The 25,708-nt window shown below is 39.6% G+C and overlaps 1 protein-coding gene across 5 annotated transcripts in view; it reads left to right on the top strand.

Annotated features, from left to right (window-relative positions):
- Positions 1-5,408: 5,408 nt before the first annotated feature.
- LOC147632217 (uncharacterized) overlaps positions 5,409-25,708 on the top strand; it is a 56,905-nt gene continuing 36,605 nt past the window's right edge. For 4 of the 5 annotated variants that reach the window (XM_086808880.1, XM_086808879.1, XM_086808878.1 and 1 more), the window contains exons 1-3: positions 5,409-5,523; positions 14,400-14,473; positions 17,953-18,057. In XM_086808880.1, the coding sequence (XP_086665006.1) occupies positions 17,963-18,057 (95 nt within the window). In that variant the 5' untranslated portion in view covers positions 5,409-5,523; positions 14,400-14,473; positions 17,953-17,962. Of the gene's footprint in view, positions 6,542-14,399; positions 14,474-17,952; positions 18,058-25,708 lie in introns of all 5 variants that reach the window. The other variant, XM_086808877.1, reaches the window with a different exon arrangement.

Here is a 25,708-nt window from a genome sequence, read left to right as displayed (position 1 = left end):
GATATATATATATATATATATATATATATATATATATATATATATATATATCCATGTATATATATATATATATATACATGGATATATGTATCCATGTATATATATATATATATATATATACATATATATATATATATACATGTATACATATGTATACATGTATGCATGTATACATATGTATACATGTATATATATGTATATATGTATACATGTATATATATGTATACATGTGTATACATGTATATATATGTATACATGTATATACATGTATATATACACACATATATATATAGATGTATACATATATATATATATATATGTATACATATATATATATATATGTATACATATATATATATATGTATACATGTATATACATGTATATATACACATATATATATATAGATGTATACATATATATATATATGTATACATATATATATATAGATGTATACATATATATATATATATGTATACATATATATATATATATGTATACATATATATATATATATATATATATACACATATATATATACATGTATACATATATATACATGTATACATATATATACATGTATACATGTATACATATATGTATACATGTATATATATATACATGTATACATATATATACATGTATATATATGTATACATGTATATATATATATATATACATGTATACATATATATACATGTATGTATATGTATACATGTATATATATATATATATACATGTATACATATGTATACATGTATACATATACATACATGTATATATATGTATACATGTATGTATATATATATATATATATACATGTATACATGTATACATGTATACATGTATACATGTATACATACATGTATACATGTACACATGTATGTATACATGTATACATGTATACATACATGTATACATACATGTATGTATACATGTATACATGTATACATACATGTATGTATACATGTATACATGTATACATACATGTATATATATATATACATGTATACATATATATATATACATGTATATATGTATACATACATGTATACATGTATACATGTATACATACATGTATATATATATATACATGTATACATATATATGTATACATGTATACATGTATATATATATATGTATACATGTATACATGTATACTTGTATATATATATATATATATATATATATATATATATATATATATCATGTATACTTGTATATATATATATACATGTGTATATATATATATACAAGTATACATGATATATATATATATATATATATATATATATATATACAAGTATACATGTATACATGTATACATATATATATATACATGTATACATGTATATATATATATATATATACATGTATACATGTATATATATATGTATACATGTATATATATATATATATATATATACATGTATACATATATATACGTGTATACATATGTATACATGTATACATGTATATATATATGTATATATATATATATATATATATATATATATATATATATATACATATATATACATGTATACATATATATACGTGTATACATATGTATACATGTATACATGTATATATATATGTATACATGTATATATATATATATATATATATATATATATATATATATATATACATATATATACATGTATACATATATATACGTGTATACATATGTATACATGTATACATATATATACATGTATATACATATATACATGTATATATATATACATGTATACATATATATACATGTATATATGTGTGTGTGTGTGTGTGTGTGTGTGTGTATATATATACATGTATACATATATACACATGTATACATATATATATATATATATGTATACATATATACATATATATATATATGTATACATATATACACATGTATACATATATATACATATATACATATATATATATATGTATACATATATACACATGTATACATATATATATATATATATATATATATATATATATATATATATATATATATATTTATACATACATATATATATATATGTATATTATTCACACACACACATGAATGTGTGCATATGCGAATGTATATGTGTGCAGGCATGTTATTTTTTTTATGTAGACATTTTTGTGTCTATGTGTGTGCACGTGCACTTGCATATGTGTGTGAGATTGTGTGCATGTACACGTGCAAATGTGTGTGTGCATGTGCATCTATGTATGCATGTGTGCTTTCGATGTGTGTGCACGTGTATTTGTGTATTTCAGTGTGTGTATGTGTGTATATATATATAAGTTTATATGCATGTATATGTATGTGTGAGGTTGAGGAAGTGTGTGCGTGTAAATGTGCATATTTGTGTATGTGCACGTGCATGCGAGTGTGTGTGTATGTGTTTTTTTTGTGTGCATGTGTGTGTGTGGTGCGTTGTGTGCATGCACATGCATGTGTTTATGTTGCCATACATATAGATCTATTTATATATACATGTATACACACCTATAAATACATATGTGTGTGTGTGTGTGTGTGTTCTCTCTCTCTCACACGTGCACATAATATAATATTATGTGTGTATGTATATGTGTGTGTGTGTGTGTGTGTATGTATGTGTGTGTGTGTGTGTGTGTGTGTGTGTGTGTGTTTATATATATAAGAAACTCATTCAATGAGAAAATGACTTGATGGTGACAACTAATTGTGAGCCCCAATGCATCTAGGCTTGTGTGAAAAACAACGCTCCTTTTAAAAAGTTCAAAAATGTGAAACTCTCCTACACACACACACACACACACATATATACTCATTCTATGAGCAAATGACTTGATAGTGACAAGTAATTGTGAGCCCCAATGCATTTAGGCATGTGTAAAAAATATGTATAGAAATTAAAAAAAAATCTCCTTTCTCCTTTATGTGAAAGATCTCTCCTCCTCTTGCCAAGTGGGGGGTCTCCTTTGCTTGTCACATGGAAGGTTACAAGTAATATATATATAGACTTACATATATATACATGTATACATATATATACATATATACATGTATACATGTATACATACATGTATATATGTATATATGTATACATGTATATATATATGTATATATGTATACATGTATATATATATATACATATGTATACATGTGTATATACATATACATACATGTATATATGTATACATGTGTATATACATATACATACATGTATATATGTATACATGTATATTTATATATACATATGTATATATGTATACATATGTATACATATATATATATATATATATATACATGTATACATGTATACATACATGTATATATGTATACATGTATATACATATATACATATGTATACATGTATATATACATATACATATGTATACATGTATATATATATATGTACATATGTATACATGTATATATACATATATATACATGTATACATATGTATACATGTATACATATGTATACATGTATATATATATATATATATACATGTATATACATGTATATACATGTATATATATATATATATATATATATATATATATATATATATATACATGTATATACATGTATATATATATATATATATATGTATGTATACATGTGTACATGTATACATACATATATATATATATGTATGTATACATATGTATACATGTATACATACATATATATATATATGTATACATATGTATGTATGTATACATATGTATACATGTATACATACATATATATATATATATGTATACATATGTATACATGTATACATACATATATATATGTATGTATACATGTATACATACATATATATATATATGTATGTATACATGTACACATGTATACATACATACATATATATATATATATATATATATATATATATACACATGTATACATATGTATACATGTATACATGTATATATATATACATGTATACATATGTATACATGTATACATGTATACATATGTATACATGTATACATACATGTATATATGTATACATATATACATGTATACATATATGTATATATGTATACATGTATATATGTATATATGTATACATGTATATACATATGTATACTTGTATATATATATATATGTATATATATGTATACATGTATATATATATACATGTATACATATATACATGTATACATGTATACATGTATATATATATACATGTATACATGTATATACATATGTATACTTGTATATATATATATATATATATATATATATATATATATATATGTATACATACATATATATATATGTATATTATTCACACACACACATGAATGTGTGCATATGCGAATGTATATGTGTGCAGGCATGTGAATTTTTTTATGTAGACATTTTTGTGTCTATGTGTGTGCACGTGCACTTGCATATGTGTGTGAGATTGTGTGCATGTACACGTGCAAATGTGTGTGTGCATGTGCATCTATGTATGCATGTGTGCTTTCGATGTGTGTGCACGTGTATTTGTGTATTTCAGTGTGTGTATGTGTGTATATATAGGTAAGTTTATATGCATGTAGATGTATGTGTGAGGTTGAGTAAGTGTGTGCGTGTAAATGTGCATATTTGTGTATGTGCACGTGCATGCGAGTGTGTGTGTATGTGTTTTTTTTGTGTGCATGTGTGTGTGTGGTGCGTTGTGTGCATGCACATGCATGTGTTTATGTTGCCATACATATAGATCTATTTATATATACATGTATACACACCTATAAATACATGTGTGTGTGTGTGTGTGTGTGTGTGTGTGTTCTCTCTCTCTCACACGTGCACATAATATAATATTATGTGTGCACATAATATAATATTATGTGTGTGTGTATGTATGTGTGTGTGTGTGTGTGTGTGTGTGTGTATATATATAAGAAACTCATTCAATGAGAAAATGACTTGATGGTGACAACTAATTGTCAGCCCCAATGCATCTAGGCTTGTGTGAAAAACAACGCTCCTTTTAAAAAGTTCAAAAATGTGAAACTCTCCTACACACACACACACACACACACACACATATATATACTTATTTAATGAGCAAATGACTTGATAGTGACAACTAATTGTGAGCCCCAATGCATTTAGGCATGTGTAAAAAATATGTATAAAAATTAAAAAAAATCTTCTTTCTCCTTTATGTGAAAGATCTCTCCTCCTCTTGCCAAGTGGGGGTCTCCTTTGCTTGTCACATGGAAGGTTACAAGTAATATATATATAGATGTAAAAACATTTGGCACTTGGCCAACAAAATAATACGAAATAATAATGTTTCGAGATGATATATACAAGATCCTCCATGTGCGACATGCGCACTGCTCATCACCTATCTCACAAATGCAAACACATTAGTTGTTTCAATTAATTGTCCTTCTCTACAATTAAACGTTGAGACAGGCACAAACACAACATACACTTACCACTTGTTTCACTACAATGAGAATATCATGATACACATCATCTAGCATGACATGTATGCGACTTGGCTTGTCCATGGTGCTATGTTGGCAAGGTTAGGAACTCATGTTCTGCTCAAGTTTTACACAAATTTTACCTAAATTTGCTCAATTCTTCATGCGCCTGTGCATTATGGTACTTTAGCGTAGATCCAGGTGGAAGAAGAGGACTGCATGGATGAGTTACCTGCATGTTTCATTGGTGCTCAACAGGATGATGATGATACGATTAGGGTTAGCACTAGCCAGGCCTCCGGCTACTTTAGAGACTAGCATTAACAACAAATTTTCTGTCAATAACAAGGGGGTTACATGATTCTGTAGGATTCTCCGAATGTTGTATCAGTAGACAATGCTGCTTGGGTTCTGGTTATCCCCTTTCATGAAGAGAAGCCTGACATCCCTATTTTGACACAAAACTGATTTGTGAAGTTCTGGCGCATTACCAGAGAGGACACAGACACAGGTGTTTAAACCATCGAGAACATGGTCTTGACCTGAGGAGTGATTCCTTCGCCATAATGTCCACTAGGATGTTGGGGTCCAGTCGGTTTCCATGGGAGTCCGAAGCTTTGCGAATGTGTCAAGAAGCATGAATTTACGAAGTACAAAAGATGAGGAACACTAAGTTCTAACTCTATAATTATGCAGCTGCAAAATTTGCTATCCATGGCGAGAAAAGGCAGCTATGGGAGGTTCATCATAAGGCTAGGCAGGTGGAATAGCAAGATGAAAGTGTGCAAGCATCAAGTAGAGGCCGGTGAAGTTTCAAATTTGAGAACTTGGTCTTAGCTTTTGCTACTATAGCAAACAGGGTGTGGGAAGGACATGCAATCAGTGGAACATCTAATTGTTCATGAACTTAATGTGCCAGCACGAGGTTAGGTGCATTGGCCACACGAGCAAGGGGAGGAGAGAGGCTGAAGTAGAACTACGTGCAGACTAGATATTCATCAAATCAGGACAAGTTGCAGAATCAAGCTGAGTAGCAATTATGTAGTTATCCACAGCCAGCAGTTCCTCCAATCTCCAGCCCGACTTTGAGTCCTCAGCGAGGAATTCTAGTAGCAGCAGGTAGTGTGCTTTCCACTTTTGCTCTTCCTATGAGTAAAGCAAATACTTGACGAGTGTGGAAGTTTCCTCAACTCTACACTTTATAGGCATATGGCTTAAGTGATCCAGGTCAAGTTTGCTATGTAATGATGAAGAACATTTATAGGCTCCCTTTAAGGTACTAGAAAAAATAAAGATTTTTTTTTCAAGGGGCTTGTAGACTCAGGTTGTGTGAACAAACTTCAAGATATTTTAAAGATAAGGGTTCATGTACAAGGACCTCCCTTATTTGCTGAAACAGGTACTTACATCAGTAGGGTTTGCACGAGTCCATGAAAGCCCTCAAACATTGCCTTGCACAAACACAAACACAAACACAAACACATCTAAGGGTTGCTGGCAAGCCGACTGCCCAACCATAGCTCCGCTGTCCAGAGCATCCCCGAGCTGAGGTTTGACCTAACCAAACACAAACACAAACACAAACACAAACACATCTAAGGGGTTGCTGGCAAGCTGACTGCCCAACCATAGCTCCGCTGTCCAGAGCATCCCCGAGCTGAGGTTTGACCTAACCAACCATGCACAGTGTCCAAACCTCGGAATTCCATATCACCGGAGGGCTCTATCCAAGTGTGGCTAGAGCTTGGTCATGGCTTGCTCTGGGTCATGATTTCCTTGGAATCCTCCCAATCGAAGATAACCAATCATGAGCAATCCACCTACTTTTCTAGGCTTGGAGGCAGTAATAAAGGCAACAGCTCATAAAAGCATAAAAGCACTCTTAAGTTACTTAACATTAATCCTAGTATTCAAAGGTAGAGGGGCTAGTTCCAACGCCCGCAGTTCTCGAGGAGGTAGTAACATAGACATCATTGGAGACTTGCATGTCTAGTAGCCATGCCATTGGAGTTCGGACGTGTGTGTGTAGCAGAGAGCGCGAATTCGTTTGAAGATCTGTACCGGATTAGAGTGGTGGAGCATCGTTTTTACCTGTGCTCCAAGTTAAGCACGAGGGGATGTCACGTGCACACCCTTCTGAGTGTGATGTGGACATGCTTCTATCCACTGGCCACCTCAAAGGTCGAGTACATGGATGGATTCATGTGTTTGTAAGGCCTATTGTGCCAAATCATTGTAATATTGCCCAAGCGCCCAAGCGCCCAATGTGGATAGAGTTATTGGGTTATTGTGTGAGCACTCTTAGTTGGACATTATTATTAGGGTTGGTAGAGTTGGTAGCCAACTCACCTCAAAGGTCGAGTACATGGATGGATTCATGTGTTTGTAAGGCCTATTGTGCCAAATCATTGTAATATTGCCCAAGCGCCCAATGTGGATAGAGTTATTGGGTTATTGTGTGAGCACTCTTAGTTGGACATTATTATTACGGTTGGTAGAGTTGGTAGCCAACTCACCAACATTAGACACTATAAATAGGAGTCTAGGCTTAGCCATATCCTCATTAATCCTCATTGAGTCATTGAGAGCTCAAGAGCAGTGCTACTAGCGAGTATCTCTATAACATTGTACATATTTCATGTTAGTAATACATGGTAGATTAGGTCATCTCTCTCTACTGTTAATTGAGCAACAAGAAACAACAGTTTGTACATGGGTGTCACTTACATCCCACACTTGGATGCCACATAGACATATTTGAACAAGAAGGTGCAAGACCTGGAGTGGAAACTGGTCCCATGTCAGCCCAGTTTGAGACAAGTGAGCCAGGGTTCCACTCCACGTGTCTGAGGTCACGTGTGCATTGTCGTGCACATGAAGCAGTGCCAGCCCGTACTGTGAGTCTCCCTCCGGAATGATGTCATATGATTTGCGTGTTGGGTTTGCGACCGGACACCAAGCGTTTGTAGAAGCATGTAGGATTGCATGTAGGATGGGGTTCAGCCCAGTGGGCTACACAGAAGAGAGTCTTAGACTCTTGCATTGGGCATTGGGCATTGGGTATGCTACCCAAGAGGGGCCAAGCAGGTCCTAGGACTTGCCCACCAGACCAAGGAGGGGCTGGGCAGGCGGTTGGCCAGCCCAAGAGGGCTTGGCCAAGGAGCCGATGGGCCCATGGGCCAGCCCAGCAAGGCGGCCAGGCCAAAGGGCTGCCCAGCAACCTGCGGTGTCCTAGATAGTAGCCCACACTGCACAGGGTAGCCAGACTTGATCTGAAGGTGGCCAGATCACCAGTGTGAAAGTGATGACTTAAATGTTCTTTATTTGCATTTTTGACCAAGTCGTGAAGAGGTTTTGAAGCAGCTGACCAGCCTTGTCGAGGAGTATGAATACCCATGATAGGAATCTGTCTATTGGCAGATTGTTGGCTCATTGCTTTACCTAGCCATCGTTCTCTTGTTTCAATAGCAGCAGTTTGTACAGCTAATAGGCTGTAGATAACACCATTTGCTATGCTATATGCAAGTAAGTCAACATCACCAAGTGTACACGAGCCAAGAGCAGCAGGGCTGAAGATTGAATATGTACGGGCAGCAGGTACAACAAATATTCAGGCAACAAGTACTCTACGAGCAGTAGGTACAGCTGGTACAATAGGTACAAGGTACGAGTGAAGTACAGTAGGCGGGTACAACTGAGATAGGGCCAAGCGATGGAGAGAGAGAGGGACAGCAGGCGATGGAGAGAGAGATGAAGCCAGCTACCACCCACGTGGGAAAATTACTAAAATGTTTCATGCAAACCTTTTCCAAAGGTTATTAAACCTTAATACCTATTTAATACTATGGGCACCCACACAAGAAAATGTCCAGCCCTTCTTTTAAATGTGTGTGAACACATTGGCTTATAAATATTAAAGTTACCATAGCTTGTGGATTTTACATTTTTAGGGATATCCATAGGGATATCTTCTGCCATCTCTGGCTGTCCATTTGGACCATTTTCAGCACCATTTAAGGGCTGCTTTTGTTGTTGTAATGGCTGATTTACAGCCCTTGGTTGTTGTCCATGATGTCCATCATCATCAAAGATGACTCTGCCAGGCTCCTGTTGCCTTGCAGGCTCCTTATACATGCATGTTTTATAAAAAATGACATCATTGCTGCGTATAATCTTTCTATTCACTGGATCCCAAAGTCTATACCCCATTTCACCTCTGTCACCATATCCTAAGAATATGCATTTGTGAGACTTAGGATCAAGTTTGGTGGGTATTTCCCTGCGTATGTGCACGTACGCAACGCAACCAAACACTCTCAAGTACTTGTAGGACAGAGGCTTCCCTGTCCATACTTCCTCTGGCACTTTCCCACCAAGCCTCGTGTTAGGTGACCTGTTTATAAGATGAACGGCTGTCATAACAGCTTCAGCCCAAAAACCATGAGGTAACGCAGCATGTGACAACATAGAACGGACCTTCTCTTGAATGGTCATGTTCATCCTCTCTGCTGTCCCGTTTTGTGGAGGATCATAAGGAGCAGAGAGCTCCCTCTTGATGCCTTTAGCATCACAAAAGTCCTGAAACTGTTTGGACATGTACTCTCCACCATTGTCGGAACGCAAAGCCTTCAGTGTTTTGCCAGTTTGATTCTCAACATGAGCAACAAACTTCTCAAACACTGAGAATGTATCACTCTTCAAACGAAGAGGATAAACCCACACCTTGCGTGTGGCATCATCAATAAAAGACAAAATATTTTGCCCCTCCCAAAGAAAGCTGAGGCATCTCACATACATCTGTATGCACAAGCTCTAACTGAGCATCTTTCTGTCCAAGAGCTTTCTTGTGGGGGCACTGAGTTGCCTGCCATATATACAATGCTCACAAAACTGAAAACTTGAGAACTTTAGAGACGGCAAGTAACCAAAACGAGACAATTGCTCCATTCCTTTGACACTCATGTGTCCCAACCGGCTATGCCACATAGAGATTTCCGGCAGCTCGGTTGCATTTACATTAGCATGGTGACAAACACCAGCATGCATGAAGTAAAGAGTGTCCACCTTAGAGCCTCTGGCAACAACCAGTGAGCCCTTACTAATCTTCCACTTTCCACTACCAAATGTGGTAACATAACCAGCATCATCAAGCTGTCCAGTAGAAAACAGGTTCTTCTTGATCTCAGGCACATGCCTGACATCATGGAGCATAAGCTGTGAGCCATCTGAAAACACAAGCCTCACATCACCTCTGCCAAGAATCTGGCATGCATGGTTGTCACCCAAATAAACTACTCCTTCATTGCCAGCAGTACAGCCATGCCAAAACTTGTACAAAGTTGTACCAAATCTGTACCAGCAAGTACAGTAGCAATAAATGCTCTCCTGGCTATCCAAATGAGTGAAAATCAGACCTTGACAGTATTCACCACTGCATACAACAGTCCCGGACAAAAATTGGACAAAAGCCCCTTGACTGCAAGTGGATTACTGAGGGTTCAAGGCATAAAAGTCTTCCTTGCTGCTTTGCCAAGCTCAACAAGCACAAAATCTTGAAAAGCCCCTTGATTCAAGATCAATTTCTGATCATGAATGGTACATTAATGTATATGAAGGTATCCAGAGTCTTCACAATGCTTCCCCCTAGCCACATATACATCCAATACATAAAAGCCCCTTGATTTACTGGCACATTGAGTGCTTGACAGGCATCAACACATTGCCCTTGCCCAAAGCATCAAATGCCAATGCCTGCATGCAAATCAACCCAATTGGCACAAAAGCCCTTTGATTTGCAACTAATTTCTTGCAATTTAGCCCTGAATGTGAGATTGCTCACATCATACAGCATGTATGAATGCCCAATGGCACAATTACATCAAAAGCCCCAAATGTTAACACTCAATTTCCTGCCAATTGACCCGGAATGTGACCAATGTCACCCAATGTTGCCAATTGTGCTCAAATCTGAGCCATTAGGACCTGTACCTGCTCAATTGATGATAATGGACATGCAAATCCCAAAATTGAAGCAAATACCTCTGAAATCAGCTCGAGCAGCCGAATGTTAGCACTCAGGTGTCCCAGTGATGAACTTAGCGAGCACGGAACCGAAGAGGGTGTCTTCCTGGATCGCTTGCCAGAGGTGATGATCGGGCATGAAAGAGGCCCACCAGTCGAAGAAATGCCTGAGGACGAAGATCAGGACCTGCAGAGCAGGACGTAGCCGCCCACCAGTGATGGCACCACCACCGCGTACTGCAGAGTCCTCGACTCCCCCGCCACCGTCAAACCCGCGAACGGGTACGCCGCTGCCAGCGACACGCATACTAGCACTAGACACGCCACGCCGCCCGCCGTCTTCGACAGATCCTCTGCAACCCGCTTCCTCTGTGCCGCTATGGAGACGAACCTGTTAACGTTCTGCGAAGAGAGATAATGCGACACGGAGACCAGGAGGCTTGCGATGCAGCAAATCAGAGCCAGGCTATTGAAGAAGAAGAAGATATGCAGGGATGATGAAAAAGATTGGGATTGAGGCTCTGATACCAGTTGAAGGGAGCTAAAGAAGCTCAGTTGAAACAGTTAGGGTTTCATGTGGGAGACACACACAGAGAAGAAGGGGGAGAGAGAGAGAGAGAGAGAGAGAGAGAGAGAGAGAGAGAGACATGTGGGGATAAGTCAACTCACAAAGTATGAGTTGTGTGACTCCCCTATCACACATGTATATTTGCTTTAGTACACATAGTGCACTTAGTACATTAAAAGTACTAAGTGTACTATGTACTATAAAACTTATGGGCTTGTACACACTATAAGGGTGGGCATAATGCCTTTACCCCCAACAAACTACACGAAGGATTTTTGTCAGTAGAGATGTGGTATTTGCTGAAAATTCAGAACAGTCCATGTACACCTTGTATAAAAGCAATGATACAGACATACAGGACATGTTTGATGGACTTTTACCCATTGCAATTAGGGGGGATTCAGATCAGCCAGCCCCTACACAAGAAAATCCTCATGTAGAACATGTGGAACAGCCAGCCATTCAGCCCCCTTCTATGGAAGAAGTGGAAGATCTTGTCAGGGAAGAGCAAACAGCCATAGACACAGCCAAGTCAGTGCCAAGATGGTTGCTGAAAACTTTGCAAGAAAGCAAACTTGCAGCTCCACTCACAGGTAGAACAAGGGCTAGTTAAAGCCATGCTTTGAATATACATCGTGGGGAGTTTGCATTAGCAATGGGTGGTCTCTTTGATTCAGAAGAGCATTATCACTATGTCAGAGAGAGGCTACATGCAGGGGAGATCAGTTTATCTTACTGCCCTACACAGGATAATGTTGCAGATCTATTCACAAAGGCTTTACCTCGAGAAAAGTTTGAAGCTTTCCGCAAAGCTTTGGGCTTACTCTCATACAGAGAGTGATTTGCTACCTTGTACAGGTTCACACTTCCACTACAGGGGGGATTTGTAGGCATATGCTCACTTATGGTAGTGCTATGTGTGAACAGGGCTTAACCAAGGGCACTTTTTCCCATGTGGTTTTTCCCTTTGGATATCAAGTGTGAAAGGACACTCTACATATAATATTTTGTACTTCTATATTATATGGATGTGGCACACATGCAAGGGTTGACTTGCATTTTGTGAATACCACACTTTTGGCTCTCTCTCTCTCTCTCTCTCTCTCTCTCTCATTTCTTTGTGTGAGCTTCTCTATCCTGCACCTAACCCTAACGTGCACGTTTGTGTGTGTGAGTGTGTGAGTCCAACACCCAACATCTAGATCTCTTGGCTGCATGCCCTTAGTATTGGCTCTCTTGCCCTTGGGCTTGTCTCTGCAACCTCTATCTCTGAATGCCCAAAAATGACCTTTGACCTTCCTTTAAATAGACAACTAAATGGCAAGTCGGATTCAGGGCAGCCATCCATTTTCAGGTCATAAAAATCATCAATAAGGCCATAAAACATGTTCAAATCGTGCCCAATAAATGTCCCAATCATTGGTTCATGTCCTAGGCAACTCCAGGAGCCTATAGGGCTACCAAAATACTCGTGATTGGTCCATAAACTTCTATAAATCTTGCCCTTAAGGCAGCTGCAAGTAGGAAGCATGTCCACATGGCACTCACATGGGGGATGCATGTGGCAGTTCTATACATTTTGGAGGGATTTTAGGTTGTTTCTATTATGGGATCTTTGCCAAAATACTCCCATTTGGTCCGTAATCTTCCGTGAATCTTGTACTTCAAGTAGCTACAAGTAGGAAGCATGTCCATGTGGCACTCACATGCTCATGGCAATTCTATACATTTTATATGGATTTTAGGATGTTTCGGATCTTTTAGGAACCTTTAGCCCAGCACCCCCCCCCCCCCCCCCCGCGGGCCCCTTTCTCCTTCCTTGAAGGTTGCAAAACGTTTTTAGAACGTTTCATAACATTTTTGAAATGTAATGCGTAGCAACTATGTGTGTAAGTTAGACTTCCACGCGATTCCTACTAAGATCCGTTGTATTTGCATATTTTTTATGTAAGGGATTTCAAATGAGGTTCTTCTATGCAACTATTTCATTGTGGGATGATCTTTAATCACCATATATATTGGGTAGTTGAAGGTTTTGCTTGTGTCTTAAAGTACAAATTTCCTAATATTATTGCTACAATGGCATGAAATCATGTTTAGCCATAGTTTAATTGAGCTTTTTGTCCTCATCCACAAATGCAACTTCGTATTTTTTGGGGGGCGTTTTACACTTGCAAACTGAAGATGCTGATGAAATTTCAATAAAAGTTTTGAGTTTACATTCACATAAAAGATGTAAAATTTGTTTAGCATTTCATGTTTACGTGTTCAGCTTTAGTTGTCTCCTTCTCCACTTTTTGGCCAACATTGATTATTGTGTTTGAAACTCAATTTTCTCATGAATGCTTCTTGTAACTTATAAAGTTATTTTTTTGGGGATTTTGACAGGCACGTCTAGACAAAGCCATTGAAAGATTAAATTCAGATGCCACATATCAACAAACTCAAATTTTGGTGCACTGGTAAGTTTGAAATTAATTATCTCAAACGTCTGTGATTAATGGTACAAAAGACAATTCAAACTTTCACTTTATTTTAATTTACTAGTAAGACTATCATCTAACACAGACTTTTGTTGTTTGTTATTGAATTTATATTTGTCTTCATTGTTCCCTTTAAGAAACAAAAAAAAAAAAGGTGATGATTTAGTGTAATAAATTCATGCCTTTGAATGGAATGTACAAATATTGGATGCCCTCTTTCAACTTATAGGTGACCTGAGGGAAATTTAATATCTTGTATGCAGAAAGATAAGGAATTTCAAGGCAAATGTTGAAGTAAATTTATAATCAATAAGATAATCAATTATGCTATGCTTTGAGTTTGAGCCCAATCAATTGAGATCTTTGGATAGTCATTGGATAGAGGGACACTGACATAATTGGTAACTTTTAGAGTTCCCTTGTATTTCTGACCCAAATTTAGGACTTCTCCAAATTTGCCCATTTATGGCTGCCCCTTTAGTTTTGCCTCAAATTTATGGTTACCCCTTAGATTTTGCCCCAAATTTAGGTTTTTCTTAAATTTGCCAAACTTAGCCCCAAATTTATATTTCCCCTACTTTTGCTTTTAGAATTTTGAGTTTTTCAAATTCCATCCCAAAAATGTTGGTTTTTCCCAAGCGCCAAACTATTTTGCCCTAAATTTGAAAATTTTCTTGGGCACAGATTATCCGAACAAGTAAAAAAAAGCTTACTTTGCGTTTTTGCATGTATACTCCAACCTGCGGAAGTGGGGCAGATCTCAGCCTAGAGAATCTCTTTCCATCGCTATGCTTTTGCCAATGGGCAAGGTTTGGGCGTATATACAGGCACAATAGCACATGGTTTCTTGAGACTTGTGGGGCAGTTTTTCTTTTTATTTCTTCTAGCTTTTTTCGTCTGCCTCGAGACCCCGGTTGGATTGAACTTCATATATGATCTTGATCATCATGAGGAGCACTAGGGGGAGCATCGGGATGTAGGCCTGAGTTTGAGAAGACCGAGGAGATAGGAGTGGTTTTAAAAGCATACTTTAATACTGAGATCGAAAAATTTCGGGAGGAGATGCTTAGAGGAGTGCAGTGCTACAAAAAGGGTGGGTTTGAAACCATCTTCTTCCGTGTCACCTAGTTTTGGTGGCTCTTCTTTCACACCAGCGCTTTAAGCAGGTGAAAAGAGAGAGTGGACTCATGACCCAAGAGTAGTGTATTCCTAGATGAACTGATGGAATACTCACTTGGAATTCCACCCTTTGCTAGATAATTGGAAGATATAGAGGTGTGAGGGCTCCTGAAGGGGGGTGAAGGGAATTGTGCGAAAAGCCGGTTATAAAGGCTGAATTCAAGGCTCAGTTGTGGGCTGAATTTCTTTGGGCAGAAGATGAGTTTTGATGTGATGGCCAGATTTGCAGATGACGAGACTTGCAGATTTGAGAATGTACATCTCTTCTGAAAAGTGCTGAAAGGAATTTAGAGAGTTGCAGTCTCAGACGATGCATATGGATGCTATCTGTAGGCTGTCCCGTTATTATAAGCTCGAGGTTCATAGCAAAACACTGAAGGATGCCATCCAGTTTGCTAGGATGGCATCCAGTTTGCTAGGATATACGGAGAGACAGTGGCGCACTAGAATCAGAAGGTGGTCTCTCAGAGACCTCAGACCACAAGTACCTCCGAGCCGGCTTTTCAACAGAAATGCAAGTTTAAGATTGTAAAAGCTTCACTAAACCAAAACCAGACCCAGACTTTGGCTGAATGCAATTTGAAGAAGGCCTAGATGAACCGGTAGAACTCCAGAGCATTCAGGAGGGTCGATGTTTCACTCGTTTTCAAATGTCGAGTTGTTTGGGGGCAAAGAACAAGGCCAAGGTAGCTCATGTGACCAAGGTGAACGGTAACCCTAACATTACTTCCGTAAATACTATAGTTTTAGATCATAGTGCCTGTATGGAATGTAACTTCAACATTCCAGTTTTCGGTCCCAATGATGTAATACGGATGTATGGATCGATTTTGGGGAAGATTGTGCACACCTTTTTTGACCCTGGTAGTACTCACAACTTCGTTAATGCAAAATTTGTGCAGAATTTGGGAGTAGAGATGTAGCCAAGTGATCATCTGTACTGTGTGAACCTAGCAGCAAGACATGGGCAGATCTGGGACCAATGTGTCTCAGGTACTGATGTCTATCCTGGAAAATATAGAGTCCCTAGATTTATTGATTGTAAATCTAGATAGAGTCGATGTTATTCTAGGAAAAGAATGGTTTTGTATCCATGAAGCCCATGTAGACTGGAAGGGTTATACTTTACGCTTGTAAATTCTGCAGAACTTATGAGAATGAAGTGTTTCAGTGTGTTCTTGATCCTCTCTCATCTGATGTTAATTGGTATTTAAATGGAGTTAAATTAGATTTTTGGGAGACGTGATTTATGAAGCATCAAGGCAGATTTCACCGATGCTTTTCTTGCTGAATTGTCTTGTGGTCTTTCGCCCAGTCAGTTGGTAGATTGAAAGAGGATTTGATTCCAAGGTTTCAGTCTGTGAGTGTTGTACATTACAGGGCAAGCTAGTTGGAGGAGGAGGAGATTGCACAAGAGTTGTCAGAATATCTTATGGGACAAATTTGCAAAAGAAGATCTCATTGGGGAGCTCCAGTGTTTTTGAAGCACAATTTTTGTTTCACACACTAAAATGCAAGAACAATCATGAATATTTACAATGCTGAATTCAGATCTCTGGTCTTGGACTTGACTCTTGCTAACTCAACTGCTAATGCATAACTAGACTTCTCCTTGCTGCTCTAGTGCTGCAATATGCTGTCCCAGGGCTACCAACTGCTGATCCAGGTCTTGGTTTGCTTCTCCCATGCTGAAAGACTGGCTATGACCCTTGCCTGTGCTTTCATAGGCACATTCCTGCTGGGCTGGTAGGCTTCTGGTCAGCCAGTAAAAATACCCAAAAAATATTATCAAATTGCCTAAATTTTGGGCGTGTGGCTTGGCGAACATTGAGTGCCTGTGTGGGCTGATTAATAGCCATAACTTTCCCAAAATGCTTGAGTGTCACGTGGCATCTCCAATTAGGGTGTGCTCATGCAGTAGGACTGAAAAGAAAGAAAATTAGAGACAGAGAGAACACACATAGATAGAGTGCCTATTCGCGCCACTCTGCATCAAGTATCTGTGTACAGAATGGAAGCATTAATTGACTTGCTTTCAATGGCGTTTGTAGAAGACACTCTTTATGGCAAGTTGTGAATCTCCATCCTGTTCGTAGGGACATGGTTTTTTACCCCTGTATTGCCAACATTATTGTGCCTTTTCATTCGGGATCTTTTTTGAAAGGTTTCTGTATGTGCATCTAAAGGTTGAAATCTAAAATCTACGTAGAATTCGTTTGTCCTAAAGGATTTCCAGCCCTCTAACCTGGAGAAGAAAAAATTCGTCGTTTATTGTGTAGGCACCCCTACATGATTGATATCAATACGAACAGTGCAGGAGAGGAGTACCTGGCTTACAATCGACGCAGATGGGGTTCTGATGGTTGGACTGCATCACTGAGGAGGTAAGATTGCAAAATTTAGAAACCCTCCTGTTTTTATCTTCAAATTTATTGATCCCATATTAATATACATTGATAATACACCGTAAACATGTATGTCGGGTATCATTCCTGCTTGGCAGATGCTCTTGAAATGATTATCGCTTTTCAAGCTTTGTTAGGTCCTCTTGGCATGCCACAGCTGCTTTTCAGGGGATTGAGCAATGCCACTTGCAGACCTCATGTAAGGAAGGCTTATACTATGCTTTATGGGAACAATTCACGAGATGCTTGCTTAGACATCGAGTCTCATATTATAGCCCTTGCTCACAAACTTGATACACCGGCTTACATTGGCTATATGAAGGACGTGCATTTCTAGCAACTTCTTTCTCTTTTGAGAGTCATTGGAGTCTATCCTTCTCCTTTACTTTGTGAGGTGATACTTGCTTTTATTTATTTCAAAAGAGATGCTTGCTTAGACATTGAGTCTCATATTATAGCCCTTGCTCACAAGCATTGTAAGAAATAGTTTGTATTTGCATGAACGTAGCTTGACTACAGTTAGTTCTTATTGACCAGATTTTAACTTTCAGCCTGTACGTGGTTGATGTTCTATCAATATTTGACCAGGATTTGGTGGTTGAGAAATCACATTTGACTGTTTTTTGGGCTGGTTTCATATTATAGCCCTTGCTCACAAGCATTGTAAGAAATAGTTTGTATTTGCATGAACGTAGCTTGACTACAGTTAGTTCTTATTGACCAGATTTTAACTTTCAGCCTGTACGTGGTTGATGTTCTATCAATATTTGACCAGGATTTGGTGGTTGAGAAATCACATTTGACTGTTTTTGGGCTGGTTTCATGTCTTTTTGTATGAGGAGGAGCAAAACATTGTTGCTGAACTTTGAAGAGAACAAAAAGACTGTTTGATGCTTGCATGGCAACAGATTGGAGATGCCTTATGGGACTTCATATTGGGCTTTAGGAAGCTGTTTGTTGGCCTATCTATATGCGGATGAATCATCCCCGGGCTGACTTTTGCTGGAGAGTACTTTTGGAGAATCATTGATGACAGGGGCACTGCAGGGAAAGAGAATGAAGTTACTGTGATGAAGCTGGCTGTAAGCTTAAGTAACTAGCCCTATCAATCATGGGTGGGAGGTTGTCCCTCAACATGATTTCTTTGAACTTTGGAAAGAGACCTACCAACTTCTTTTGTAAGGGTGTTGCTGGTTGAACATCAGATTGTTGGGCATGGACTTAAATCAACACAACTCAGCTCCTTTTTTGAGAGCTCTCTGGGTCTAGATATGTGAAATGAGTGGGATTCCTTGAATGCTCCTATCCCCACGAATTAAGATGGGATCAGGTGATCCGTCTACAATTGTGAAGGTGTCCTTCTGCCAATCAGGAATGGGTGTTGCTCTCGGAACCACTAGATGCCGAGAATCATGTCACACCCCAGAAGCGGTGAAATGATGAAATCTCACTTCAATGTGTGCTTTTAAACACTGAACTTAAATTGTTGAGTTTTATGAGTGATGTGTGCGCAGAGACCAAGTGTGAACCCGTCCACGACTAAATTATGTGACACTAATGTACAACTCATCTTCATAGCCAACTCCGGAGAGATGGCGTCCTCGGAGCTGCCCATGTCAAATAGGGCAATGAACCGTTGTCCCTTTATTGTGCCATAAGCACGAATGAGAGCTTTTCTCTGCCCTTTAGCCTCACCCTCTTGCTTATCATCAAATATCAATGGAGGTAATAGATGGACAACATTCGTCTTTTGAAGTTGGAGGGGTGGGTGTAGCTCCGAGGGGGGGTTTTGTTGGGATTCGGAGCTTTATGTGTGTAAATCAGCCCTTTGCAAGTGTTTGTGTGTGAACCACACCTTAGTATGTGTGCCTATGTCTATGAACGGCTAGCCTCTAAAGGCTAGATATATTGTCTGTGTATGTAGTAAGCAGTGATGTCATCTCATGTGCCATGTGTCACTGTATCAATATTTGTGATTGAGTCAAAAGATAAGGCTCTAAGCCTATAAAAGTATGGTACTTGGTGAAGGATTTACATTATTAATTTAATCATCATTGAGTCGCACAACAGTCTCTTGAGCTTCATCATCTCTCTCTCTCTCTCTCTCTCTCTCTCCCTCTCTCCCTGCACATTCGCACCATGAATATCTTCCAGCCACCTCATGTACACATGTGAATCCTAACCTAAAACACAACAAGGGCTAGCTGAGATCTTAGGGTACACATGAGAGTCCACATGCAAGGGTCAAACTCATACTTTTGAAGAAGTGTGTGTGTGTGTGTGTGCATGTGGGGGGGGGGGGGGGCGGATAATATGGGTGGGTATATATGGGGCTTAGGAGGAGTGGTTGTATTGTTTAGAAAATTAGATCCCACTTTCGCACGGTGCTTCTAATAGTCACATGAGATGAGGGGGCCTGCTTCTTGTGGATCTACCTTGTCTTGCCATAGATAGGGTGGTACACATTGCAGTGTGTTACTTTTCACCAAAGACATCTACCTTTGCACTTGATGTATTGCAAGATGGTGAGTCATCGTATGCTTCTCTCTTTGTGGATATTGTGGAGTTTGTCTAAGTAGGACACATCCTCCTCTCTAGCGACTTCAATGCCTGGACATGTAGTACACATGTGCATATGTACGAATTTTAGGTGGATCCTGTTGTCCTCTTTAAGATGGATTCGAGGGACTTAGGGATGCGGAGACCCTCGGAGGATAGGGGACACATTACTAGCTATGATAGTTTCTTTTTAGAGATGAGTGCTAACGGAATGTCACGATGGCCTCTGCATAGTTGTCAGGTACGAAAAGTTCGATTCGGTACGGTACGTTCAAATGCGGTCTCGGAATGCACCGCTAAATTTTGAAAATAAAAATACAGTGGAGGTATGGTCCATTTTAAAAATACTTAAAAAAAATATTAATATATATTGTTGATGGAGGGAGAGGCTTGAGGAAGAGGGAGAGAGAGGGAGAGGGAGGGAGGGGCTTGAGGAAGAGAGAGATGCTTGAGAGAGCCTAGAGGGGAGAGAGGCTTGAGCCTTGAAGGAGAGCTCAAGGGAGAGGATTGATCTTGAGCAATGAGCACTTGTGAGGGGAGGGTTGAGCAATGAGGAAGAGGGAGAGAGAGGGAGAGGGAGGGAGGGGCTTGAGGAAGAGAGAGATGCTTGAGAGAGCCTAGAGGGGAGAGAGGCTTGAGCCTTGAAGGAGAGCTCAAGGGAGAGGATTGATCTTGAGCAATGAGCACTTGTGAGGGGAGGGTTGAGCAATGAGCACTTGTGAGGATGGGGTTGGGGGAGGGGCTATTTTATAGGATGCATCATGCAAGCAAAGGGCCAAAGGCTAAAGCCTAAAACAATCCCCAAAAAGCCCAAGAAACGGCGAGAAAAACAGAAAAAAGGTCAAAAAAACGGCCAAAAAAAATGGTCAATTGGATTCGACCGAACGGCCACCGTACCGCCTGTACTAATCCAAACCGTCCATATTGAACTGGACCGACTGGGCGGTGCGCAAACTGGGTGCCACTGTGGGCCCATGTCCAACAGAGAGACTCGCTTTTCACATGGAGGAGGATTCGGCACATCGAATTACTTGATGGGCTCAAATGTCACATGTGGAAGCTTTGGCAGACTTCTTTCAGCCTTAAACACCATGCAAGAGCATGTAGATGCAAAATGCATATAGAAGATGGAGAGAAGAGAGAGAGCTGAGTTTCAGTATATTCATACTGCACAAAAAGGTAGTACAAATCTGCCAAGCCATTGGCTGCCCTTGAAAAGGTGGAAACACCTATCTAGTTCCTAGTCTATGACCCAATCCCAAAAGGAAACTGAATAGTTCTAATGCTTCTTGGCTGAGCTTATTTATAGGCTTTGGGACCCATTATAGGCTGGCCGACCTGCTGTCGGCTAGTAGAAAATACAATAAATATTTAGATTGCTGCCCACCAGCCACATAGCACCTTAAGTCTTGTGTCCGCTAGATTCTGCACCCACTAGATGCTTTCTTGGTATCCCCCGTGCCCTACTCAATGCCCTAGTTCTTCTGTTTTTCTGCTGCCCTTCAGGGATAGCACTAGGCTCTTGCATGTTCATGTGCATGCACAAGACATCCCCTTATGCAAAACTTGATGACGGGGATGATGTCATCATCCCCCTGTCTCCCCATGAACTTCCAAACTTGTCATCCTTCCCTTCTTGGCAACCTTTCTATTGAAAACCCTGCCCGGTCTCCAAATCCACTCCAAATATGTTGAAAATTCTTTTCTTGAGTATTGAGTCTGGCACTCTCACTCCACCCATTGGAGGATCATCCTCCCTTGGAACCATTTCCCGAAGGCCTTTCTTGGTATGCCCCAAGTGGCATCGGACTCATAGGACTGCATTCCTCTTGGGTCTTGTGGAACACCACCAACCAACCTCAACCAACCTCGTGAAACTTCTTCCATGTCTTGTGTTACTCTCCTTGGACTTTGCACCTTCATCTGGGACACCAGCAATGTTTAGCCTTGCTAAGCTTGATGCTGATACAATGTTGCTGATCACCACACCACCAAAAGATCAAGACATGACGATGGTTTCATCCATGCTTGATGCAGTAAGGGTGGGAACAATATCTCAGAACCAACCTGAAGCTTTCATACCAATGTCACATGCAGAAGCTTTGGGGGTCTTCTTTCAGCCCTAAACACCCTGCAGGAACATGTAGATGCAAAACACATATAGAAGATGGAGAGAAGAGAGAGAGAGAGAACTGAGTTTCAGTATATTCATATTGTACAAAAAGTTAGTACAAATCTGGCAAGCCATTGGCTGCCCTTGAAAAGGTGGAAACACCTATATAATTCCTAGTCTATGACCCAATCCCAAAAGGGAACTGAATAGTTCTAATGCTTCTTGGCTGAGCCTATTTATAGGCTTTGGGGACCCCCCGTAGGTTGGCCGACTGTTGTTGGCCAGCAGAAAATACAATAAATATTCAGACTGCTGCCCACCAGCCATGTAGCACCTTAAGTCCTGTGTCAGCCAGATCCTGCACCCACCGGATGCTTTCTTGGTATCCCCCGTGCCCTGCTTGACGCCCTAGTTCTTCTGTTTTTCTGCTGCCCTTCAGGGATAGCACTGGGATCTTGCATGTCCATGTGCATGCACCTGGCACTCTCTTTCTTTTGTGCATGACTTCTAGGATTTTACTATCCCACTGTAAGACCCACGTCTAGCAGACACGTGTAGTTAAGCAAGTGAGAGGAAACATAAGGACACTAGCATCTAGCTCACTGGCCAAACATAGAGCGAGTGTCACCATTTGGATAAGTCCCCGTTTATCTTTGTTATAACTTTTATTTTTTTAATAAAAGTTATTTGTGGCTAGTTTATCCATGGATATGTTCTACACTAGTAGTAGGCTCAAGTGGTACGATCCTAGAAGGCTAGGTGTGTTAGCTCTAGTGGTGAGCTAGTGGTTCAAGCGGTATTATTCCCGGAGCCAGGTGGCACGATAGATCAAGTAGTACAATTACCGGATCTATGCCAGCAGGAGGACCAAGTGGTGCGACTCCTCCCAGGTCCTCATGATCAAGTGGTATGACTCTCGGATCCAGTGGGAGATTTCTGCATGACTAGTGTAAGTGTGTGTGACATTGGATTTATGCATGAGTAGGTGTATGCTTTGTTTGACTTGTTATGTGTCGTCCTATGGAGCCGGGGATGTCCGGAACTTCCTAGCCTCAGGACGTGTGGTATGTTCTGTTTGTTAACATTGTTACGTGTTCCCTTGAAGGAAAACTCCATTATATATGGCTTTATGAGTGACTTGGGCAAGCACTTAATTTTAGAAGGTCGCCCATGCCACTTGATAAAAGCGTGGGTACCCCTTTTACTTTATTTTTAAGCTTTGTATTATTGTTGTAATGTGCTGGGGAAATAAAAGAAAGCATGGTTTAGATTTTCCCCACACAAAAAAGCAACTTTGTATATTTATATGGGCCGACGCCCTAGATTCTGTCCATAATAGTACCAGTGCTGTGCAGCCAGCTGTACATGACTGTATGGAAATCTGACGCCATTAGTCCGTACCTGCGGGGCACTACCTTCGGTACATCCCTGGGCTGTTGTGCATTCAATCCAGGGCTGCTTTACAACTGTTTTAGGAGCGCTCTCTTTACCATTTTGCTGTACTGCAAGTGTTTTTTCTGTCCGAGGCCTTCTGTACAGACTGAACCACTGTTGGAGGCTGCCGTACTCATATACCTTCTACTGTGTGTACCAGCTTCTTGAGATGGCTACACAGCCATCATCTTCTATGTGTGTGGCTGCGCAAGACAGCCATGCTTATGTGCTTCACATACAGGCTTAAACGACAGCTCTCCATACGGCTATACAGTAGGCTCTCATCATTGTCTACATAACCGTGCTAATGACTTGGTTTTTGGAGACTTTTCTTCAACACTTTTGAGTCCATACTATCACTATACTTGTGGGCGTGCACTCTGGAGTTATTTGGTTCGTGTTGAAGGCTCTTGAAGGTTGCCATCATGCTTTGGCCTTCATCTGAAAACTTGCTGGGAGGTTTTGAGCGTGTTGGAGCTTTGGAGTGCGTTGAAGAGTGGAGACCGACACCAGCCTATTGGTTCCAGGTATTTATCACATGTCTTGAGGACTCTCTTTGCTTGGAAAGGTTGGTAAGTACACGTAGTGCACCAATAAGGCCTCAAAGGCTAGATGTGGCACACAGGGTAGTGAAACCAACCGTGCTAGTCACCAGGAGCCTTGGTGTGAGTATAGTGTTGCGTACTCCATGGGGAGATGAGGGTTGTGACTGGGAAAGCATTGTCTTTCCAGGGCCACCTTTTATGTTTCGTTTTGTTTTTCATGTGGAATCTTGTGATCCTTCGAGATGTCCTATATCATTACCAAAAGAGGGGCCTGCCATTCCAGTCCAGTGTGGTGTCCAATATCTCATCATATTATTTCTTGTGTTGTAATGTGATTGAATGAATGGTTTATATGTTGTCATATTGTCTTAATCTCTTGTTTATAGTTAAGTAGAGTTCCTTAAACATTCGAATCAGAGCCTTACTTCCTCACTTTTGTGATTAGAAGATGGTGCATAAAGGAAATTTCTTCACGATTTTAATAGGGACCAGGGTTAAGCTTTATGGCAAGCCATTCAGACTCACCTGTGGCAGGGACACCACAAGTACAAGCAGTTGATCGTGGGAACGGAGTTCTTGATGTAGAGGCTTTTTTGAGAGAGCTGTAAGCTAGTGATTGCCTGTTGTGCAGGGTCTTTGAGATCAGGAAACTCATAGAGGATAGGACCCGTCAGCAGAGGAAGAGAGCTCCATGGGGCATGGGTCTAGATCTGGACTGGTCTTGTGGTGGGTCAACAGATTGCCAAACCTTTAGACTGGTACCATTGTGGTACACACATGGTGGTAGACTAGTTGTCAGGTGATCTAGAGATCTGAACACCTATTGTTAAGGTGGTGCGTGCATCCATGTCTCCCAAGCTCCAAGATGGCTTGGAGATGTGAGCCTAAGGTTGAAGGTGAGTCCACCTTTCACTTTCATTGTGCCCTATATGTATGTGCACACGTGAGTGCTGAGTGCTCTAGATGTAGGTCAAGAGGC

This window comes from Cibotium barometz, chromosome 14, assembly GCF_041138505.1.
Source record: "Cibotium barometz isolate CiBa-2024 chromosome 14, ASM4113850v1, whole genome shotgun sequence".
In the NCBI taxonomy this organism is placed as follows: Eukaryota; Viridiplantae; Streptophyta; class Polypodiopsida; order Cyatheales; family Cibotiaceae; genus Cibotium; species Cibotium barometz.
Note: the sequence above shows the minus strand (reverse complement) of the source record. Positions and strands in the feature narration are given on the sequence as shown.